The sequence below is a fragment of the Podospora bellae-mahoneyi genome, chromosome 3, assembly GCF_035222275.1.
Source record: "Podospora bellae-mahoneyi strain CBS 112042 chromosome 3, whole genome shotgun sequence".
Classification (NCBI taxonomy): Eukaryota; Fungi; Ascomycota; class Sordariomycetes; order Sordariales; family Podosporaceae; genus Podospora; species Podospora bellae-mahoneyi.
The window spans coordinates 3,317,347-3,338,408 of NC_085882.1; the positions used below are offsets into that span (position 1 = coordinate 3,317,347).

General features: G+C 50.7%; 4 protein-coding genes across 4 annotated transcripts; 2 read left to right on the forward strand and 2 right to left on the reverse strand.

Moving 5' to 3' along the window:
• Positions 1–490: 490 nt before the first annotated feature.
• On the forward strand, positions 491–1,696 carry QC761_0058190 (uncharacterized protein). The gene is made up of 2 exons (XM_062872541.1): positions 491–654; positions 765–1,696. Exons 1-2 carry the CDS (start codon positions 623–625, stop codon positions 1,207–1,209), a joined length of 477 nt encoding a protein of 158 aa, XP_062733947.1. The 5' UTR covers positions 491–622; the 3' UTR covers positions 1,210–1,696.
• A 6,411-nt stretch (positions 1,697–8,107) lies between these two features.
• Positions 8,108–8,846, reverse strand: QC761_309630 (uncharacterized protein; the record flags this gene model as incomplete). Its single annotated transcript, XM_062878111.1, has 2 exons — positions 8,108–8,253; positions 8,309–8,846. 2 exons carry the CDS (start codon positions 8,844–8,846, stop codon positions 8,108–8,110), a joined length of 684 nt encoding a protein of 227 aa, XP_062733948.1.
• A 7,848-nt stretch (positions 8,847–16,694) lies between these two features.
• On the reverse strand, positions 16,695–17,222 carry QC761_309655 (uncharacterized protein; the record flags this gene model as incomplete). The annotated part of the gene is made up of 1 exon (XM_062878112.1): positions 16,695–17,222. One exon carries the CDS (start codon positions 17,220–17,222, stop codon positions 16,695–16,697), a length of 528 nt encoding a protein of 175 aa, XP_062733949.1.
• A 1,655-nt stretch (positions 17,223–18,877) lies between these two features.
• On the forward strand, positions 18,878–20,555 carry FAE1A (Feruloyl esterase B). The gene is made up of 4 exons (XM_062878113.1): positions 18,878–19,306; positions 19,372–19,717; positions 19,819–20,440; positions 20,526–20,555. The coding sequence occupies exons 1-3, from the start codon at positions 19,148–19,150 to the stop codon at positions 20,190–20,192; spliced, it is 879 nt and encodes a 292-aa protein (XP_062733950.1). The 5' UTR covers positions 18,878–19,147; the 3' UTR covers positions 20,193–20,440; positions 20,526–20,555.
• Positions 20,556–21,062: the final 507 nt, after the last annotated feature.

A 21,062-nucleotide genomic window follows, 5' to 3' on the forward strand; every position in this document is an offset into this window, starting at 1 on the left:
TCGACAAGGGTCAGGGAGGTCATCAGGGGGTTAAGGCGGGGTGCTACAAGATTCGGATTCTGATCGACGGCACCCGTCCACATAATCCCGAAGAGACAAGTTTCGTGGACCAAGAATGCGTCGGGTTGCATCACGCCTTGTGCTGCTGGTGGAGGGGTTGCCAAGCCAGTGCTGGTTGGGCGTGTGCTTCGCTGCCGTGATAGTCCCGGCGTGGTCGGGCAACGGGAGGGGTAGGTGGGGGGTGCACTGCAGTAGGCCGAGAAAATGAACCGTTTGTAGGGGAACAGGGGAGCAGGCAGGGGATAGCGAAGGAGCAGGGAAGGTATCGAGAAGGAGCAGGGAATGTATCGCGAAGGCGTACCTAGATGTCTAGTCTTGGCGGTCGAGGAACTGCCGGCTGCAGGGCCAATTGGTCAACCTTGAGACTTACCCAGCTTCACGCGCAGTTCATGTAATACAATACCTCTTCAGTCACCACACTCCCCTCCTATCGTCCACTGAAACTTCCCTATAAATACATCATGTTCTCGCTTCTCTTTTGGCAGTAGCCGTGTGACTTGCACCGCTTTCAATCAGCCATCTAATAGATCTACACCTAACGATATCCTTATCGCTCTTCAAGATGGAAACCAACACTTCATCAGACTTCTCAAGGTGAGATTCACCTATCCACGACACCTTACCCAACCGCAATCTTTTCGCCGCACAGCATCAATCTCTTTGAATCTAAAAGCAGCCAGGCTTGCTAACCTTTTCTCCCGTAGCCAGTCCAGCAATCCTATCTTGACACCGCGGACAACCTCTGCCGCTCACAACACCGGCATCTTTGGTAACAACGACAAGTACGAGTCTACAGCTAGTGCGCACAACAATAGCCCGCCAATGCCAACCACAAGTCCAAAGCCCGAGGAGATCCAAACTGAGCCAACTGCAGCACGCAATTCCGACATTCTTGCATCTGCCTTCACCTCTTCAAGCTTCGATGCGGACAGCTCGCTGCATGGCCGTTTCGAAGACGCACCCCACCAGCACCCCAATCCCTACAGCCGCATCGGTTGTTACACCGTCAAAGCCCAGCAGCTGATTGACAACTTTGACCAGCGGTTTGACCCCGAACCCAACACCATCGATAAACCCCGTCTAATTCCCGTCAATCTCGAGACAGCATCATGCAGTTTGCGCCAACTTCACACCGAACAACTGCCATGAGCGGGAAAGAGGATTCTTTTTTTCTTTTCTTTTTCTTTTTTTTTTGTTCGATTTTGCATTATGATCATGGTGTTGTTTTTTATCTAATTGAGCTTTGCCGCTCTATTTTTCTCCTTGGCGCATCCGCTTAGATGATGGTCAAAACAAGTTGTTTGACAGGTACCTAGATGTCTGGGGGTCCAATCCAGAGCCAGCGATATTATGACTTACACAATCTGTTCTTTCCTGGTTTTATAGAGGGGGGACGAATGGCCAGGATCGACTGGGGTAGCGAGGGTAGATGAAACTTGACGGTTGTCATTTGTGGGGTATGAATGGCTGGAAGAACACGTGGGGGCAAGTTTGCACTTCTTTCGGTGTTTTGCATAGCGGCCGTTGTCGTTCTTGCTCTTGCAGAGAGAGAATTGGCACACCGTTCTTGGGAAGACCACTAACGACACCGTGTTGAGAATAAGCTTTCATCCGTACATTCTAGCTTTCAGTTTACAATTTCAGAGTTGGTTTATTGAGGACAAGGTTCGAATCGCTATAATATTTGGTAAATACCTGAGGTTATCCGTGCTCTTAGGCCTCCCTCAAAATCCTGTATCGAAAGCTACCCTGGACCAGCAAAGTCAATGGAATGGAAATCTGCACTGTAAGCAGCAGGATTTGCACACATGACCGCGACGTTTACCGATGACTTATTGCTCGTGCTGCGATATTATTGTCTCCCATTACTTCTCCGCTATGAAGGCTCCCAGAATACACACCAATACCACGCGAAACAGGATAATTACATGACACAATAGCGCTCATCACGGTACTGCGTAATTACTTCTGTAAGCTTTCAGTCACCTACCTGCCACTTGTCCAACATCTGTCAGATTGCTTTTGGGACACACCCCAACGTTCATGCATACCGGTAGGTGTCACCCAAATCTGCACCATGCCGCTTTCGGAGGCCTTATGCATGCTCCCGCTCGGTTTTTTCCTTTGGGATTAGCCTGGTGGAAAGTCATCCTGGTGGGGTCCTGGCACCTCGTTTCTCCAATATTCCCTGCCTGCCCACCGACAATCTGCGCTGGCCGTTGACCGAAAAAGGGTGCACTTGCAGCTTTTTAGCGGAACAAGTTTGAATCGGATGAACGCTGATTTGGGCAAGCCCACATGGGATATCTGCAGTCCAAGATTGATGGAGTACGGACTGCGGAGGATGCGACTTGTATGCCACGGCGGCTTTTTTACTAGCCTGGGCCCTGTCTGCCTGTCAAGTTGGGACTTTGACTACTCCTGGAATACATTCTTGACATCGCAGGTCATCGCTTCTCCTCTTCCTACATCCATTTCTACATCCCACCGCAGCGGCATTCGATGCAGCCCGGTCATCGCCAGCTGGATATATCAAGCGGGCTTGCTATACTGGATTCCATCTGCATTATTTGCGGTACGATCGATACGCATAGGATCGAGGTAAATAGACGGGCAGGTATTTGATCATGAGTACATCCTGCAGAGTAAGCAACACAGTCCGGTACCCTACCGTGACGTCGGCTACAATTCAGTAATTACATCCCGGACGCTCTAGATACCTACACTGCTCAAATAGGTCTACACATAACAAAGCCGCAAGGAGCTGCCGGATGATTTCGAGGTGCGAGGCGGGACACATGCATGTGCATACCATTTTGTCGAAGTGCAGCCTTTATTGCAGATCATCTCGAAACACTTGAGATCAGATATCCTTTCCGGTTCAGGAATACTTTCCGGGCTCATGGATTTGATTGGATGAGCACCCATCAAGCGCATGCAGTGAGACTCAATCGTCAGAGGTTGGTCGGGGCCCTGTAGCTGGTCCGAAGTTGCCTTGGTGCATGCCCGCCTTCCATTGTGGCCGCTCTCCGGCCTTATCAGCTGCTGGTCATGCACAATGAATTAACAGGAAACTTTCGTACCATAATACGGGCTCCTAGCTTAAGCCTTGGAAGCAAGCTGTAGATGTTTGCAACTTGGAGTTCCGTAGTCTCTGTTATCCAGTCAAAGTTGAGTTGATCGCTATTAATAGGAAGTTGAGATAAATGTAAAAGGTAAACATAAACAATGAACTGGGTAGTGAGTAGATAGGTAAGGATGCGGTGATACACCCCCGGCCACTTTGCCGGCTGTGATGATTTTGGTCGCACGTGCGGGGCAGCTTGCTGCAAAGCCCAGAAGAGGAGCTGCCTTGATTTCGCTCCCGCCACACCCCTCCGGTGTCTAACCGTGTAGTGTGCTACCTGGTAGCTCAAGACTTTACGAAACTTATTATATGGAAGATTTTGATAACCATTCCCTCTTGCCAAAAACCAACAAAAACACCTGTGGTCATTTCCCCAGTGAATTTCAATTGCTGGTGGTTCAATGAGGCATCTTGAGCACTATGTAGCCATTTCCAAGCCCACGCACGATGAATCTTTGGTCACTGTCTACCTACCAGATGGAGGTTCCAGCTGATGGATCACGGCTAGGCTACTTCGGATGGTGGTGATTGGATCCAGCAGTTTGGCTCAAATTGCGCTGCACGCGCGCGTGCCGGGGGGAGGGGTGGGAGTCCTACATGCACACCTTATGCATCCGTGCGGCAGTGAGCCCACCTACACAGTAAACGTACAACGGTGTCTTGTTAGCTATATATCGATCACCTCCAGCTCTTTTCTAGGTTAGAAGACATCATTCCCTTCTTTCATCCCAAAGTTTCTTTCATCCCACGATTCGAAGCTTTTTCCAGAATCAAGTTTTACTTGCTCGTCACATTGTATCCCATCACAGACAGCAGATCCATATTCACCATGCCCTCTACCTCCAACCCCAAGCTTACCACCTCAGTAACACACAACACCAAAAAGTCAATGTTGGTCGTCATTTTACTTGCCTCGTATCCCACTCTTCCAACATGATTTTAACAGTTATTTTCTGCTTGTAGCTCTCAATACCCCCAGCCTCTCTCAACCCAGTCACCATCGACAGTCACCCCTTCCACAATCAAGAAAGCGTCACCCAAGAAGAAGCGCAACAACGCCATGTTGGAGTACTACCTTGCCGAGTCTCCCAGAGACGGAGCAAACATGTACTGCCGTTGTCACTCTGGCTACCATCCAACATCAACCCCGTCGTTGGCGCCGTCCCTTTCTTCGGCTATCACATCCCCCAAGAAAGAGTCGACCGCCTATGCTTCCCAGGCCGCGGATGCTTTTGACACTGCATTTACCGAGAATCTGTAGAGAGAGGGATTTTTCTCTTTTTGCGGCACGGTGCTGATCATTCTCAGGCGGCGCGGAGCGGAGCAAAGCTCGGGTGACACACCGGAGCAGACCCACATTTCCGGCGCGGAATTCATGGTCGGCCATGCGGAGCTCCGAGGCTGTTGGCGGCGCGAAATATGTGATGAAATTGATGATTGGCTGAAGCTACGACAAAAGAATTTTTGGATCTTTTTTTTCTTCTCGGTCTGTTGCAGCGGTTGATCGGCGTTTTATGCGGGTAGCTAGCAGGTTGGATGGACTAGTTTCTCAACTTGAATAATGTTTGTACAATACTCTTATTTTTTTTTTCAAACTCATGCTCCCATCACTGTAACCAAGTAGTCTTAACTCCTGCTGTTCAAGACATCCCATTGTACCTAGTTCGTTCTCTTGGTATAAGCAAGTCTAGCGATACCTAGGTGCGATCCGCACTAACAGATAGTCTTTTGGTGAGAAAGTAACACCTAAGATCGAACAAAACAAGGCTGTCTCATGCAGGAATTGGTAAATGGATAAATATCCCCCATACATCTAGTGTACCGTCTTGTACCCCGAAGACAATCGGCAATTAGTTATATAATTTCTTCTTGATCGGTGCGACTAGTAGAACAGGTGCGACTTGATACTACGCTTGTCGGTAAACTTTCCACGCATAAGCCACGCTCGTCACTATTCCGCAGTTGCTGTTGTGTTACTAAGCATCTTTATGGACTTAAGCCTGTCCCGGAGCTTTGCCCACCACTCTGCTTGCAGATAGAGTGGCGTTGTAATTAAACGATCAGGACGGAATCTACAGGTTAGGAAAGACATATCATTCCGTAATGGGTAGGTCAGCGCCGAGGACCCCGATTGTTGCATGGCCAGCCGGATCTGCGAGTGTGCAGCTTGCTTGCCTGGGCAGAGCGTGCCTCCGGGTTGCCTGCATGATGATGTGGGCAGCGTGTGCCAAGCGTCCATTTTTGCCGGATGCCCGCAAGGCTGGTTGATGGGACGTCCCCTTCTGTCAGTTCTTCTCTATATCTTCACATCCTCCTGCACCGTTAAGAATCCTCGTAGAACCGTCTCTATTCATTTTGTGCCGACGACTGCATAGTTGTCCCAGAGCACCCCCCTTTGTCGCTTTCATTCACCTACACGACTGCAAACTCACCTTCCTGACTCTGCTCTATCTCAGCGGAACCACTCCCAAAAGATGTCTACCCCCTCAACGTCTTCCTCCTCGAAACTTCGGTATGTTTTGGTTCCGTTCGAGCTCCCGGTGTCAAGCTGTGTGATCTAATAAATTTTCTTATTTATCAGCGTCGAGTTGAGCAGTCCAACTCTATCCAGCGCAACCCTTGGTCGCTCCCAACTCCAAAGCTCCAACAGCCTCAACAGCACGACTACTTTCAGCATCACCGCAACAAGCACCACCACATCATTGCACCAACTCGAGGGCTTCATTGAGCAAGACATGTTCGACGATGGCACTATTCATAGTAGAGTGCCGGAACATGAAGTCCATTTCGATGAAGACTCGTGCGTCCCTTTCTACGAAGCACGCGCACACGCTGCCATCGCGCAGTTAGAGATTGCTTTTTTTCAGGCGGTGAATGAAGAGTGCTGAAGGGAGATGGGACGTGCGCAGTTGTCCCGGTTTGCAGGTCTCATTCATTGTTTTTCATATTTCAACCAATCATCTCGCATCCGAGGGGAGGGGTGGCTGCCTATTCTGGAGGTGGTGTGCCAACAGCTCCTACTCCCACACCCGCTCGGCGGCCCTGCCCTGCCCCTGGTACTTCTTTTTGTCAAACTAGTCAACCGGGCCCGCTGTTTAAGGAATTGATATCTTCGCAGTGGGACCTGAGCCACTGGGTCCGGCCTTTTCCAGCCACCCGGGCAACTCACCCTCGTACAACAACAGAATTGACACCTTTTTGGGCCCCATATACGTTTTGACACTTTTCATCCTCCAGCAAAAGCGAAAATTTGTTGCTGGAGATGTGTGGAAGCCATCTTTTCCCACCAGCTCCTCGACATAGCCATCGACAAACAACACCACCCTCATTTTCCCATCCAACAGCTATATCTCTATGATTTCTCTCATTCTACTTTCGTCACTTATAAACGAAAAAAAAAATTAAGAAAAAACATCACATCCTGTTTTATTCTCTCCCGCTCTTCTTATTTTAGTTTTTTCCTGCAGCACTTGGCTTCCGAGAACAAAAAAAAAACACAAAAGAGGCACTATATGGGGTCTGCGCTTGGTGCAAGCTTCACGGGCGAGCGAGCTGACGTCAAAAGTGGATACGAATGGTTTCAGTTTCGTGTCAGGGATCTCCCTGCTTCAGTTTAAACTTTTTGCATTGTGATTTAAGGGATAGCACGAGTAAAAAGAGGCGGTTCATCAATGGCACACGACAGCAAACGCAAACGGGCACAACGCATATGATGACATGGCGGGGGTGTGACTGGTTAGAGGGTGTGGACGTAGTTTCTGTTGATTTATAGCAGATGGGTGGGTGGATAGAATATCTTTTTTGTGGAGTCAAATATATCCCCCGTTTCCTCCCACCACAAAGCACGGATGGGTTAGATGTATGTGCACGGTACCTATCTCCAACCTTTACGCATGTCGAAGTTTGAGTTTGCACAGGAGTTAGTTAGTCGGTTCCATTTGACTGTGAGATCATCAATCTAAGGAGCACAAACACGCAAAGTTGTGAGCAAAGTATTATTTGTATATTACGTTAGACTCTAGACAACAAACTCACCTACCTGGGCCGATATCAAACTTACCGTATGCATAACTGAAATCCAAGCACTTACCTTGAAACCTACGATCAGCAAGTTCCTTTCCTCTACTCCAAGATATTCCGACCGTACTCATCTGGCGCCGTCAGCATAGTGAGAATGAGGTCATGATTACCGGCAGCCCTGGCCTCGATGAGCTTGTCCAACGCGGTTCTCATGTGAGTGACAGACTATTGGCGTATATCATACCCATCCCATTGTTCCAGAAAGAAATGCAGCCCGAAAATAGTTTCAGCCGTACCCAATCCGTTGATCCTGTCCCAAAATGGGACCAGGCTATCCCGAGCCAAGGGCTTGCGCAATGACAGGGTGTGAATGTGTTTGAACTCGATTCTCTCTTTGAGATTGATAGTGGGAGAGGGTCCCAGAGCACTCCAGTCTAGAACCCGCCTGAGCTCATCGCTATCTGAATCGTCATGGAGCGTGACCAGCTCGTTCCATGTCCCCTCTAGGTCTGTTTTCGCCATTACTTTGTGCATCAGGCCCAAGTTTTGCTCCCACCCTTCTGCAAGGTGGTCAAGTTGCAGGTAAATTTCCGTGTCGATAATCTTCTCGACCGGTTGGTGCAATCTTGCTGCCGTTGCAGCTTTGCCGTGGGCCTTGACGTGACAGTAATGACACAAAGGTGACCCTTGGTGGTCCAGCCTGAGCTGGCTGAAATGGCGAAGCGGCCACAACACAATCATTCCAAATGCGACAGTTGGTTGCCATTTTTCACAGCTTGGACATCTGACCCGCAGTGGAAGCTGTTGAGGTTCAGCTTCAGATTCCGCGTCTTCAGGTTCTGCGTCTTCAGAATCCGTCTTTAGGATATCAGGATGCAGCGGCTCATCAACGAAGTGCCACTATTGCATGGAGCACAAATGAGCCGGTATCCGCTTCAAGTTGGGTGGTACCAATACTTTTGGCAAGAGACCGGGGAACAGCCTGTTGAAGTCCAACCCCAAACCCACGTCCTTTCGGGAGAAAATGATTGGGGCATCAGTGTTGCCTCATAAAAGCTGATGAGCAGGGCGGTCACGGTAGAGGGTTGCGCTGGAACTTACACTCCACGCACCTCCGTTCGTGACGAGCCTTGCCGACGATGTGAGGGCTTGTCTCTTCAATGCAGTTTTCGTGCTTCCTGCGAACTTCCTCTACATCTTCGTCATCATTCAGTCCCCTGTTCACTGCTTTGATCCAGTCGAAAGACGTCTGATACTGCTGCCGGTACTGCTCGGTGAGTTCTCTGTCTTGCTCCGCTCGCTTCTGAATCGATGAGAGCCTGCTCTCTGTCGTGGTTGCAAGTTTCCAATCTGTGAGGGCCATCTTCTGCACTTCGGAACTTCTCATCCAAGGTTTTCTTGTGGCTGTGTTGAACAACTCATTGTCATCAAACATGGCATTCGAGAGAAGTTTCATGCAACCGAAACAAGCGTACCTGCTGCTAGCCCACCAGTCCCGGCCACGGTTTGTCATCTGTGGTATGGCCTCGTGTAAAAGACAAAATCTCGGGTGCCGAAATAGGTAGCCTGGGTAGTCGTCCGGCTCTGGGCCACCATTCTTGGGGAAGTTCGAGAGCGAGTAGGCGCTGTTGAAAGTCATGTTCAATAAGGTTGATAAAGTTGCGAAGGCCCTTGGAGGTTTGAGAAAGGGCGATGAGAGAAACGGGATCGAGGCAGGAAATAATGTCGATGAGAATATCCACTGGGAGGGAGATTAAGACGTCCTGAGCAGAAGCCATGGTGGAAAAGTTTGATAGTATGTTGTAGCTGTGTACTGATTTCGGTGTTGAGGCGTGCTGAAAATATGATGATTCGAAAAGCAAACCGTATGAGAGGGGTATGCGCTGGTCTTTTATACGAGACATTGCCATGATACTCCGGCGGCCAAATTCCATGTTTGATTGGAAGGACAATAGGCATTGTCTATGCAAGCCAAGTGTAAGGCCACAAAGAAGGATGATTCGCTCCGGTAATAAAACAAAGAGATTCATCTTCGCTTGCTTTGTGGGCCAAGTCGCGAGGGGCGCCAAAAAAGGGCTCCATTTCCCCGTTGCGCGTCGTCGACTTGGAAACAGCGAAGGTCTGGGTGATCGTGCAACAAATATGAACAATGTTCTGAGGACATGACCAGGCAGACAAGCAAGTCCACTTTCATTGTGGTGCCTCCAACAGAACATACGAGAGTTGGACTGATATTGTCAAGTAGGAGGGGAACAGCGGTTTTTGCTGATGATCGGCATGGGCGACCGCAGATAGTCTGATAGCGTCGTAGTCTAAGCGAGGGCGAAGTCGCATGAGAGGGACAGAGTAGCCCATGAATCGAGTTCATGCGGTCGATATCGGGGAACGCGCAGGGTCGAGAGTTGGCAGTGCTCGAAATCGAAACCAGCCGAGGCTGAGGAGAACGCTTGTCAAACTTCAAGCGTGATGTCAGACTGCGCTGGAGAAAGGATACAGCTGTTGCCTTGCAGCCAAGCAGGTAATGCTGGGGAGTTCGTCCAGTTTCGCGGGGTCGAGGGTCTATTTCCACAGTACTTTAATCCATCGCAGTTTTGTCTGGCATGTACAATGCTGGACCGATGGTATGCCGCGTGACAGGAGAGTGAGCGTGAACTTCATGTCTCCACATGCGTGCAGCCATTGCATATTTGGAAGCCAGTCGAGAGGCGGCTTGCAGTGGCGATAGTGAGGAGATGTCTGAGAAGCTCGACTGAAAGGACCGAAACGGCATTTCTGGGACGTGGAAAAGCGCATTCGCGAGCCCATCGCGTCGGCGAGCCTGGTGTCAGCCCAGTGTATGTCCCATTCAGTCATCGCTCGTTCCCGTGCTGTTGTGGCCGTGATGCAGTCCTTTCATGAGCTCAATCATTTCCACGAGGTTCTGTGAAGCTGAACCTATTGGCAGGATGTACGGAGTCGCACTGGCAGGGTGAAAGCATTTGTCGTCCTCGAAAAGTCGAGGATGGGAAGATGGTTGGAACTGACGCCAAAGGCCGCTGGAATTGTCATGTTGATTCAGACATCTGCAGCCGTGTGTTGATGTATGGCAAAAAAGGGTGTTGATTAGAAGCGCGCGGTCGAAGGTGGTGTCCATAGTTGGTCAGAGTCAAAAAAACCCACGAGTGCAGAGGGGGTCCCCTTACCTCTCTGTCCGCCAAGTATTGCGGCTCTGCTGGACCATTGCGAACCACTTGCGAACCACTTGCGAACCACAAGGCACCCAACAACCTCACCTCTCGCCGTTTTCAGGGGCAGTTGAGGGTTAGGGTTATCTGCTGCGTAAGTGTAAACATCTCACCTTCTCCCGACCATACAACTTGCCATGGATGGCAAGGGTCTTGCTGCGCGGGAGCGCGCACATTTGGATCTGCTCGACCAGTCTTTCAAATAAGAAGCTTTCCCTCGATCTCCTATATCACGGTAGACATAGCCTTCCATTCTGTTCAAGTTGAGCACTTACAGGTTCTTTGGAAGTCGTTCAAGATTCCCAAGCTGTTTTAGCAACCTTCTTCCATTCTTATCCAAGTAGATTGTACTCTCCCTTCTACCTTTTCCAGCTCACTTCATCAACTGACCCGGATCCTTCCAGCCCCAACCATCAATCGCTCTACGCCCTACGATGCAGCATCTTCTACCTGACAACAACCCTCAACCCGTGGAAGGGCAAATGTAGGTTGCAATTTTTCCCATTGTCCTTTTTATCCCATCATACCCCAGTGGGCTGCTTTTCTCTCGGGTCCATAAATACTACCATGTCTTTGTTTGTGTTCTTTCCTTGTCATTCAGATGCCAATCACTTGATATCCGTCCGATCTTTCCGCGACCACTCACACATTTCAAGACCTCCACTCACGGACCAAGCCCCTCCCCCACAAGCTATGACCTTCATCTCGGATTGCCTCAACACCTTCCTCCAGCAAAGCGACCTCGCGGATCCAATTGCGTACGGCAGATTGGTTGGTTCCAATGCAGACCTAAAGACCCGCACCCGAATCTACCTCCAAAAGGCAAATGAAGCTGTACAGACTTTTGATGCTTCATTTGCCGCCGGCAGTTGATCTTTCTTTCCCTTTGGGGTTGGCATCTTTCTCGACCAATAACAGGTTCCATCTGCACATCACTATGCCAATAAGCCGGGCCCGTTAAGGCTTAATAACGCATCAACCAACCAATGGATGCCATATCGATTGCTGGTGGCTGCGGGACGACAGAAGTGCAGGGCCCGCCCACCCCATTCCCCGACATCATGACAGTCCTCTTTCCTCCCGATATTTTTCATCGCGGGTTATCACCGAGATGCAATTCTCATCCAGTGGCACCTGCCCAACTCTCTTCGATGTTCTTCACCGCTTTTGCGGACCCGCTGAACCCAGTATTGGCCCGCTCGAAACCACCGCCTTCCCAGATGTCGCATTTCCGGAGACGCAAAGAACCTATCTTCGCGTGCCAATCGTGGACGGCAGCCGGCCTTGTGGTGTTCCCAGCAATGTGGTTCGGCTCCGTCATCCCGGTTCTTGGTCAGCGTGCCGCGGGTGTAACGGTGGGCAATCCTACCCGCACCGTGTGGCTCATACGGTGTACCTGTTTAAGCCCAGTGCACGAATGTGGTTCGTGGGGACTGTTAGTCAAGCCAACTTCAAGCACTGGCGAGTGGAACTGAGGGGGAAAGGGAACCAAAAGATGCGCGGTTACAATTGTTCTGGGTATTTACTGGCTTTCTTTGGGTGGTGTGTAGAATAAGATGGAATTCTCAGCACAGGTTGCATGTTCTATATCGTTGAGTTGGTACCTACCGTATGGACCGCCATATATTATTTCTACCGCTACCCCTTCCTTCATGTTCCCCGAAACCAAGGGTTTTATGTAGTATGTTCTCAGTTTAGTTTTCTGGAAACAAACCCTTTATGCTTCTTAAGCGGAGAACATCCTTGTGACGAAAAAGACCAAGATGGACAGTTTACTGTGGGGCAAGACTTAAATGTGGATAATCTTCCAACTCTTCTCGTGCGCACCTATAGCGGTGTTCCTCCCTCACATTCATCTTCATGGTACAAGCTACGTACGGTCCATCGATCTCCTGCTCCGATGCTCATCATTTTCCGTGCAATATAATGGGGGCAGTCGGAACAGTTGTTAATATGGTTGCGCTTGTTAATCTGACTTTGAGGTCAGGAAAGCCGATTCACTAAACCATCTCTGCCGTGAAATACAGCCCTGGAGGTTTTCTCGAACCCGTCGATCAACTTACCCAGCCCCAGTCGATTCTACAGCGGGTGACTACTGTATCACTGGATTCAACCCATCATGTCAACACAACAGGACAATGGGACGCCGCTAGGAACTGCGCAGCAAATGTAATACACCTGAAAGACAATTGCAGAAACTTGATAACTCGTTTGATAACCGGCGATCGAGGCAGCGATAGCACCACTTGAGGGTTGCCATCATCACGATGGACTACAGCACATAAGGCAGAACATACAAGGATACATCTCTAGGTATTTTCACGGTGAATCTAGGTTACAAAACTATTAGTCAAGTACACCCCCCCCCTAGTCCTCTAACCCATCCAGGAATGTTAACGAGCTAACCCACCCCTCCCAAGTCTCTTTACTTAAACTCCGCCTCAAGCCTTACTCTCTCCTCGCTCAGACATCGATCCCTCATCTGCTTCAGCGTAAAAGCAACCGGATCAGCAAGCTCTGTATTATACGCCTGTACCCTCCCCTCAAACGACTCGTGAGCCTGCTTGTCGAAGACGCAGAGCAAACATCCACAACAGCTCTCAGTTTTCCTCTCAACACGCTTTTGCTTGAGGTGATACTTCGTCGGCGCTTCTACGTTCGTCAAACCTGCCGTCCAATTCTTGATTCGCTTCAAGACTTCCTCTTCGCGCCGTCGTCTCCTCTTCTCCTCCCCCCGAGCCACTACCTTGTAGTGGTCAGGGGGTTTGGATAAATTCGACAGATGCCACCGAGGGTTTCGTCTCGGCCATCCGTTGCTCTTCATGGTGTCAACCAGCCGAGTAATGTCGATTCCGTGCTTCACCAGCCAGCTTAGATTGTCGAAGCGGAGTTCTCCGCGAATGTGTTGTTCTGGTGTTAAGCTTGGTTCTGTTGTTGGGCCTGTACACGGTCGCCTGATACCGATTTCCGAGAGATTCCATGTCTGCTCCTGCGTCGAGCAACTGACGCACAACTTCTTCATGTCCCTGCTTAGATGCTTGATGGAGTGCGGCCCAGATGTATCGGTTTTTTGTTGCTTGGTGGGTTAAATCCATTTCCGCCCCCAGCCTTTTGAAAAGAATCTCCACGGTATGGCTGTGGCCGTAGTAGGACGCAAGTTCTAGAGGAGAACCATACAAACTTGCGATTTCAGAGGAGGAACCCCATTTTTGTTCAAACGTGATGTCAGCCCCTGCATCCAGCAGCAACTGGAGAATCGCACCGTGGCCTCTCGCTGATGCTACCGCCAAAGGAGTGTCATATCTCCCCGTGGAGTCGTTGAGGGACACGCGCCGTGCAATCAGTACGCGAAGTCGACCCTCTTCGCCCCGTGATGCTGCCTTGTATGTGCTCCAGCTGTTGGTTGCAGTCACAGGCTCTTCGTTCGGGCTTTCCATGGGGAACTCCAAGTCCCTTTTCCAGTTTGTGACCTTGTCAATTGCATCCGGTTTACTCTCCAGCGGGTTCTCTGGGACAAATCTGTTTGCCAAAAACCCATGCTGGTTGAGTGCCGAGAGGCCAGCTCGAACCTCGGGGCTCGCACAAGTCGTGATCCACTGCTCGTAAGACATGCCCATCAACCGTGATCGGGCCACCTCCCCTTCCTCGTCCATCCAGGTCCGAGCGGCGATTTCTGCCATCGGGTCGCCGGCAACAACAAGATGACTCGGCGGATACAGGGCCCCGGGGAGGGCCCGTAGTTTGGCTGAAAGTCCTGCTTCCCCATCTTCGAAGCGCCTCAATTCCGCGTCCTGAAAAATACGCCTTGTATGCCCCCTCCGTGGTTATTACATCAGGCAAGCACGTGCAAGACGAAAATAGCAGATCGGGGTGTTTCCTCCCGTAGGTTCAAACTGACATCAATCAGGACCCGATCGACGAGACTTTCAAAGATGACTTTCTTGTCAACCAGCAACTCGTCATTGAGCGGGTTTCTGGCGATATTCTTGGCCCTGTCATAACGCAGGGCGAGGCCACTGTGACAGATTTTCAGAATAAAACTGTAAGGAATTCCAGGAACTCCTGTGTCAATACCGACAAAGGATTCGATCTGCTTCAGCCACACACTGTAAACCTGCTCGTAGCTCCGTCTGCCCCATAGAGGATTTGCCGGCCGCATGTTCTTTGCCAGGTCGACGATCGGGTCTGCGTAAAAGACCACCATCATCGGGGGAAACAAGTGAAGATGCTGCGGTTTGAAGCAGTTTCGCCCATACGTCTTGTTCGACTCCCTCTCAATCTCCACGCGAAGGGCAGCAAAAGATTTAAAGTTACAGTTATAATCTTTCAGCATCGTGGATTCAAACATTTTCCAGGCCAGCGTGTGCTGCAAAGCTCGTGAGTTTTCCGATGTGGGGAACTGCGTCTTGGAGATGTGAAAGGAGTAGTGAGGGATTGCCTTGGCATTTCCTCAGCGTCTGTGGCATGTTGGTATCCTAGCGTCCGGGCTAGGGCTCGATTTCAGATGGCCATCATCATGTGCCTGGTTTCGTGATACCGGTCCCGTCTTGACACCCCTTGTTACGAGACCCGTTGTAACTATTTGGTGAAAAGAATAGGCGTCCCAAATCTCATCCAGGTTCGCGATGCGCTTCGGGTGCAATTCATGGGCTATGAATGCGCGGTCCAGCCTATCCTAAACAATCGCGTCCACCTCGTGTAGAAAGAGACCCTGGCTTGTTCCATTGGCTATTGCAGCGAAAGAGTTATCGATGATCCCTGAGGCACGTTCGTATAGTCCGCGATGAGAGAATACATAGCCATATTTGTTCTTCAGCTCGAACTTGCCCGATGCTGATTTGATCTGCAAGTTTCGTGGGCAATAGCTTTGCTTCTGTCCGTCTTAGGTATATTTCGGGGGGAGTCCGGGATATTGTCGGTCATGTGGGAAGCCCTGGACTTTGTGGCGACTGTTCAACTCAAGGTTTATACTCTGCATTGTGCTTGTGGTAGGTTTCCGCCGTCCTGGGATCATGTCCTGGAATCATTTGTGTCGTAGTAATGTAACTTCGACCTAGGATTAGAAGAAACATGAACAAGTACCTAACTTCTAGCGGGACATCACCCCTTTTTATAGTGACCGTAGACATCAACCCCCATGGAGGCTAGGGTTGTTCCCTGGGCCATACATATCATCACCACATCAGCGCTCACACGTTGGCAACTAAAGCCCTCGAAATCCAATCCCTGGCATTGAAACCCTCTCAATGAGAAACGCCGTAGTTGGCCGCAATTAGAACCCTCGCGAACGAGGCGTGGCCCGGTATTTAAAGCTTCCATGCCCGGGTGGGGGTGCGCTCGATGAATTGCATGGGCGCGTAGGCAGCAACAATTAACACCTAAGGTAGACTAGCTTATCAACCCGGTCGCTGTGCTATATCTCTCTATTGTAATCCTTGGTACCCAGCGAACTGCGCAGCCTCGGATTGTGCCCCGGAGAATACTACCAGGCCCAGATGTGGCCAAGGCCGGGCCGGGCCGCGCAATATGGCCGAATCCACGCTCGTGGGATGAAACACCGGTGAAATCTCCCAACAAAAACACCAGCTTGGTCGATAAATCATACCAGGCTGAGGTATAAGAAAACATGCATCGTCATAGAGAAGAGCAGAGCCTTCAGTTCATTACCACCCTGGAGAAAGCAGTCTTTGCCTTGAAGAAAAACTCTACCCAGCACAAGTTAGGTAGATTATGAACTTCAAGCTGAATTTTCAAGAATATATGGTTGTATTGGGACGAATGTTGACCAGGTATCAATGGATGGGACAATAGCTCGTTATTGCAGGTCAGCAAAGGTATAGTTAGACGTCAACTTACACTTACCTTGCTGTCTTCAATACGGAATAGCCTATCGATAATCTCGGAAAGTCATTTAGTGGCCATCACGATCCCTACACGCCCGGAGGAACATAAATATGGCGAATGAATGTAGAATCTATTCAAAGTTGAAAAGAACCGCCACCAGAAGAATGTCCTTCTGGGGACTAACCTGCTCGCAGCTTGACTCCTCCATTACAAAAATTATATCCTCCTATCGTACAACAAAATCTCGTCCAAAACGCTGGGGAAATGAACTGGTGGTGGTGGTATTAGGTGCAGTGTATTAAGTGATATTAGTGCTGGTTGTGTGGTGAGTGAAGAATGTGTTGTGAAAAAAGGGGTATCAATGCTGAAGCCGCATCGCTAAAGTGACAAAATGCTCCTCCTCCTCCTTCTGTCACAAACTAGCAGCCATACTTCATCCAGAAACCCGCTCCCTGGACAGCCACCTCCTCAAAGCTGACCTGCTTCCCCTCCGACTCCTCCGCAACCTCCAGTCTGAAGCACATCTGCTCTCTGCAAGCCCAGCTGCTGATGCTAGCCTTGCTCCCCTGATAGAACTGAGTCGTGCCGACCAAAGCATTCGCATCTGGGCCGTCAAGAGCGTAAACATTGACCTGTGCTGATCCGTAGACAGCAGCTTTGGAAGACGACAGATCGAGGACCAGCTCGCAGGGTCCGGTGCCGGCGGAGACGACTGAGGAGGGAATGGAAAAGCCGATCTCAATACCGGAGGCGTCGGCGGAAGAGATGAAGACTTGGTAGGGAGGGGGGGCGGTGGGGGAGTTGCGGAGGTTGGGGTAGATGGTCCCGCATTGTTGACGTTCCTTGAGGAGGGGGTTCATTTGGTTGGATGGGGAGGTCAAGGCGGGCGCTGCGGTGGCGGTAAGGGCCAGGGCGGAGACAGTGGCGAGGAGGGTAGAGGTGCGCATTCTGGCTTTTGTTGTTTTTGTTGGTTCTTGTCTTGTTCGTGCTGGGGAATGGGCTATGAAAGCTGCTTATAAAACGAGTGTGGGAATAGGGGAAGGGGTATTAGTGTGTATTAAGTGAAGGATGCTGAGAAGAAGTTGAAGAGAGACGTTTGATGCAGTGTATATAACATGAACGATCCGTATACCAGTCTCTTGGGATCGCGCTTGCGGAAGCGCGGCACAAGTGATGACGACGATATTGTCAAAGAGTCATGGCTGGAAGTAGGGGCGAGACGAACAATGACATACCTCCCCGGCCTCCGACGCAGCCAGCTTCTAGATCAGACAGAGTTTAAACCGAAGTTTGATCAGCTGGAGTGAAAGAGAAGATTTGAAGAAGCAGGTCCAAAACCTCAATGCAGCTAGCATTTAGTAGCGTTTGCATTGATGCAAGCCATCTGAGAACGCTTTTCCGACTGGGAGGCCGAGTTTCTGCAAAGACCAGCCCCCAACCTGGGAAGAAACAGCAAATAATCTGAAACTGCTCAAGACTACAGCAGTTCAAGACGTTGAACTTCCAAAAAGCGGGTAAAGGTGCCGTTCTTGACTTGGAGGGTTAGTGCTCTCCAAGCGTGGAGCTTCTGGCTAGCTTCTGTAAAAACAGAAACCGTTGTCGATTTAGCTTCGATCTTCTCCTGGTTCCACGAACATGGATGAGCTAGCTAAACTCTGTTCCAGGATCAGGGTGCAACGGTGAAGAGACAACACCTTTTCTTCAGTGTTGTTCCGGGGCTTGTTCGACAAGCCCATGCGTGAGTCTCTGGGAATGCTAACGTTTCCTAGTGACTCCGTAAAATGCATCTTGCCACCCATACCGGAACGTGCCCTCAACCCCGATGGCATCCTCTGGGCTGCTATCGTTTTTGTCGTTGTCAAGAAGCGGAGAGGGTCGTGAACTGGTGATCACGGCCGAGTCTGGTATCACTTCGTGACTTCAGGCTCTTCGGAGGGTGCCCAACTCATCATGCAACTTTGAACAGCATCGGCAGTAACTCCGGCATCTCGAGGGGCGAGGCTCTTTATCTGCGTTTTGGCCATGACTAGAGGAATTATCCACGCTCTTGGGAATGAGATGCTGCTGTTGGCGCGCTTGCCGTTTATTCATCGGCCATCAAGGACCCGAAAGAAGTAGAGGCCAGAGTGGAGTATTGACTGTAGTGACAGAACTTGCCGTAGTCAAAACCCGAAAACTGGTAAAATGGCTTCATCTCTGGCTGAACAAGACTTCCAAAGTCTTGTGACGTATGCATTGAAACTAGACGTGGCAGACAGGTTTGTGGGGAAGGTCCGACAACTCCGAGGCCGCATTGGTAATTTGTACAGGGAGTAGACGCGGGGGATAGAAACAAGCTCAGCGTGGCAAAGGGGGAGGGAAAGGAGAGAGAGACCCTCTATGCGGGGGTAGATGCCGATATCAGATGCCGAATCTTGGATGGTGATATCGCTTCCCCAACTTTGGCAGTTGGGGTGTCTTAGAGAGCCTCTTATATGCGGGTGCCATCTTGGACCAGGTTGACGGCTCAAGTGCGTGCGGAGGGTCTAGGTGTCACGTTGATGATTTACCCGCTTGATCGCCGGCTCTGGACACCCCAATTGGGCAATCTCGCTTGTGTGTTCCGCCGTGTCTGCGGCTTGGACGTTGTTTTAACCTGCCGATTTCGATCCCAGTGCCTAGCGTAGTGTAACCGTGACATTTTGGGGGGTAGAAGCGAGACAAGAAAGTCATATCGAAGGTCGTGGGCAGGGCGGCATGATTGACGACAGGTCGGCGACGATGAAGAATGATGGGTATATATATCTTGAATTGCTGCGCCCTGGTTTGATGTTTGTGACAGCAGCCATCACTCAAACACCCGCCAGAGTCCTCCTCTTCCCACTTGCCCATCATGATGTTCAAGTCCCTTCTTGGTTTCGCCGCCATGGTGCAGACTGCCTTTGGTGCTTCTCTGCAACAGGTCCAAAACTTTGGCAACAATCCCACCAGAATCCAGATGTACATCTACGTCCCGGATCGCGTGGCCACCAACCCTGCCATCATTGTGGCGGTAAGTACTTGGAATACGCCCCCTGTTTTGCTGCTTGTTTGCTGACGATGGGTGTTGTTCCACAGCTTCATCCTTGCGGAGGTACTGGGCAACAGTGGTTCAGCGGCACCAGACTGCCCTCGTTCGCCGACCAGAACGGCTTCATCCTCATCTACCCTAGCACCCCGAACCAGAGCAACTGCTGGGATGTCCACAACCCTGCCAGTCTTACCCACAATGGAGGCGGCGATGCGGGTGGCATCATCTCCATGGTCAACTACACTCTTGACCGGTACAAGGGCAACCGGGAAAAGGTCTATGTCATGGGCTTCTCCAGCGGTGGCATGATGACCAACGTGATGGCTGGTTCCTACCCCGAGGTGTTCGAGGCTGGTGCTGCCTACTCTGGCACCGCCCACGCCTGCTTCGCTGGTACGTGAAACTGTTTGGTCTCTGCTTTTTGCCTGTTGTGGCTCGGATGTTGTTTGCTGTCCTCAAAGGCTGTGCTGACAAGTCGACTCTTTTCTCTACAGGTGCCGGTGGAGCTACCCCCTTCAGCCCCAACCAGACCTGTGCCCAGGGTCTCCAAAAGACTCCCGAGCAGTGGGGCGCCTTTGTCCGCAACTCGTACCCGGGATACAACGGCCGTCGTCCCCGTATGATGATTACCCACGGAAACGCCGATACTCTTGTTCGCCCGCAATGCGCCACTGAGGCGTTGAAGCAATGGTCAAACGTCCTTGGCGTATCGCTCACCCGCCAGGTCCAAGGTGTTCCCTCATCGCAATTCACCCAGCACATCTATGGCGACGGTACCAAGCTCCAGGGCTTCTTTGGCAATGGTATTGGACATGCTCCCTCTGTCGACGAGCAGACCCTGTTGAGATTCTTCGGCTTGATCGCCTAGTGTGTGTTGACATAATCTCCGACTCGAGGCAGGAGTGCGGGGCGGGTAAGATCTGGTGGTGGCAACGGAGCCTCCAGCGGCACAGTGCGTTGAGGCGGCCGCCCGGTTTCTTACCCGCTAGGGAGTGGGGGTCACGGATAGCCAGGGGGGTCTGGGTGAATGACTGCCGGTGATGTTCCGAGTGTTCATAAACGATTGGGTTGCTCAGTATATATAAAAAGGCTTTCTTCTTGAATCTTGAGTTTCGAGTGAGTGCATTCGTTTGGAGTCGTGCGAATGAATGTGGTACAGCTTCATGTTGACTCCTCATGAATGGATTACCAAGCGGTAAAGTGCCTAGATGTCAATTCTTTTATTGGGGGCCACCGAAACACGGGTCTAGCCGCCCCAAATAAGCCCAATGTAACAACAAGTGAGGGGGGCATCTGTAGGTACCGGTTGAGGAAGTCGTGGTTCAAGTTCGACTTCCCTTTATTGAATGAATGGATGGTGATGTTACCTTCAGAAACAAGGTTCCGAAGGCGTCAAACGATGCCGCAGTGATGCATACGGGGTTATTGAGTGTAGATAGGCTTGCGCCAGGGTGCTGTCAGAGATGAGTTGAAGCAGGACGTTTGCAAAGTGAGTGACAATAAGAAAGCCGAAACTGAAGCTGAGGCTTTGATTCTTTCCTGCTTTGATCAGCTGCCCGGCAGTCATCGAGAGCTTATCTCGTTTCGTTGGTGCCTAATTCCTCTTATGTAAGTCACCAGGCTCCAGTGCTGGTCTGGCACATCTCGGGAAGGAACCATGGAGGTCACCACCCGTGACTTCCATCCAGTTTGTGGGGTTAGAGTCTGAGTTCACCGGCAGTTTCCCAATCTTTAGTCG

Excerpts from the sequence above, each read along its gene's own strand:
- QC761_0058190 (XM_062872541.1), top strand. The coding sequence starts at position 623 with ATGGAAACCAACACTTCATCAGACTTCTCAAG. Across the intron at positions 655-764 it reads ACTTCATCAGACTTCTCAAG|CCAGTCCAGCAATCCTATCT; the intron begins GTGAGATTCACC and ends TTTCTCCCGTAG.
- FAE1A (XM_062878113.1), top strand. The coding sequence starts at position 19,148 with ATGATGTTCAAGTCCCTTCTTGGTTTCGCCGCCATGGTGCAGACTGCC. Across the intron at positions 19,307-19,371 it reads ACCCTGCCATCATTGTGGCG|CTTCATCCTTGCGGAGGTAC; the intron begins GTAAGTACTTGG and ends GTTGTTCCACAG. Across the intron at positions 19,718-19,818 it reads CGCCCACGCCTGCTTCGCTG|GTGCCGGTGGAGCTACCCCC; the intron begins GTACGTGAAACT and ends TTTTCTCTACAG.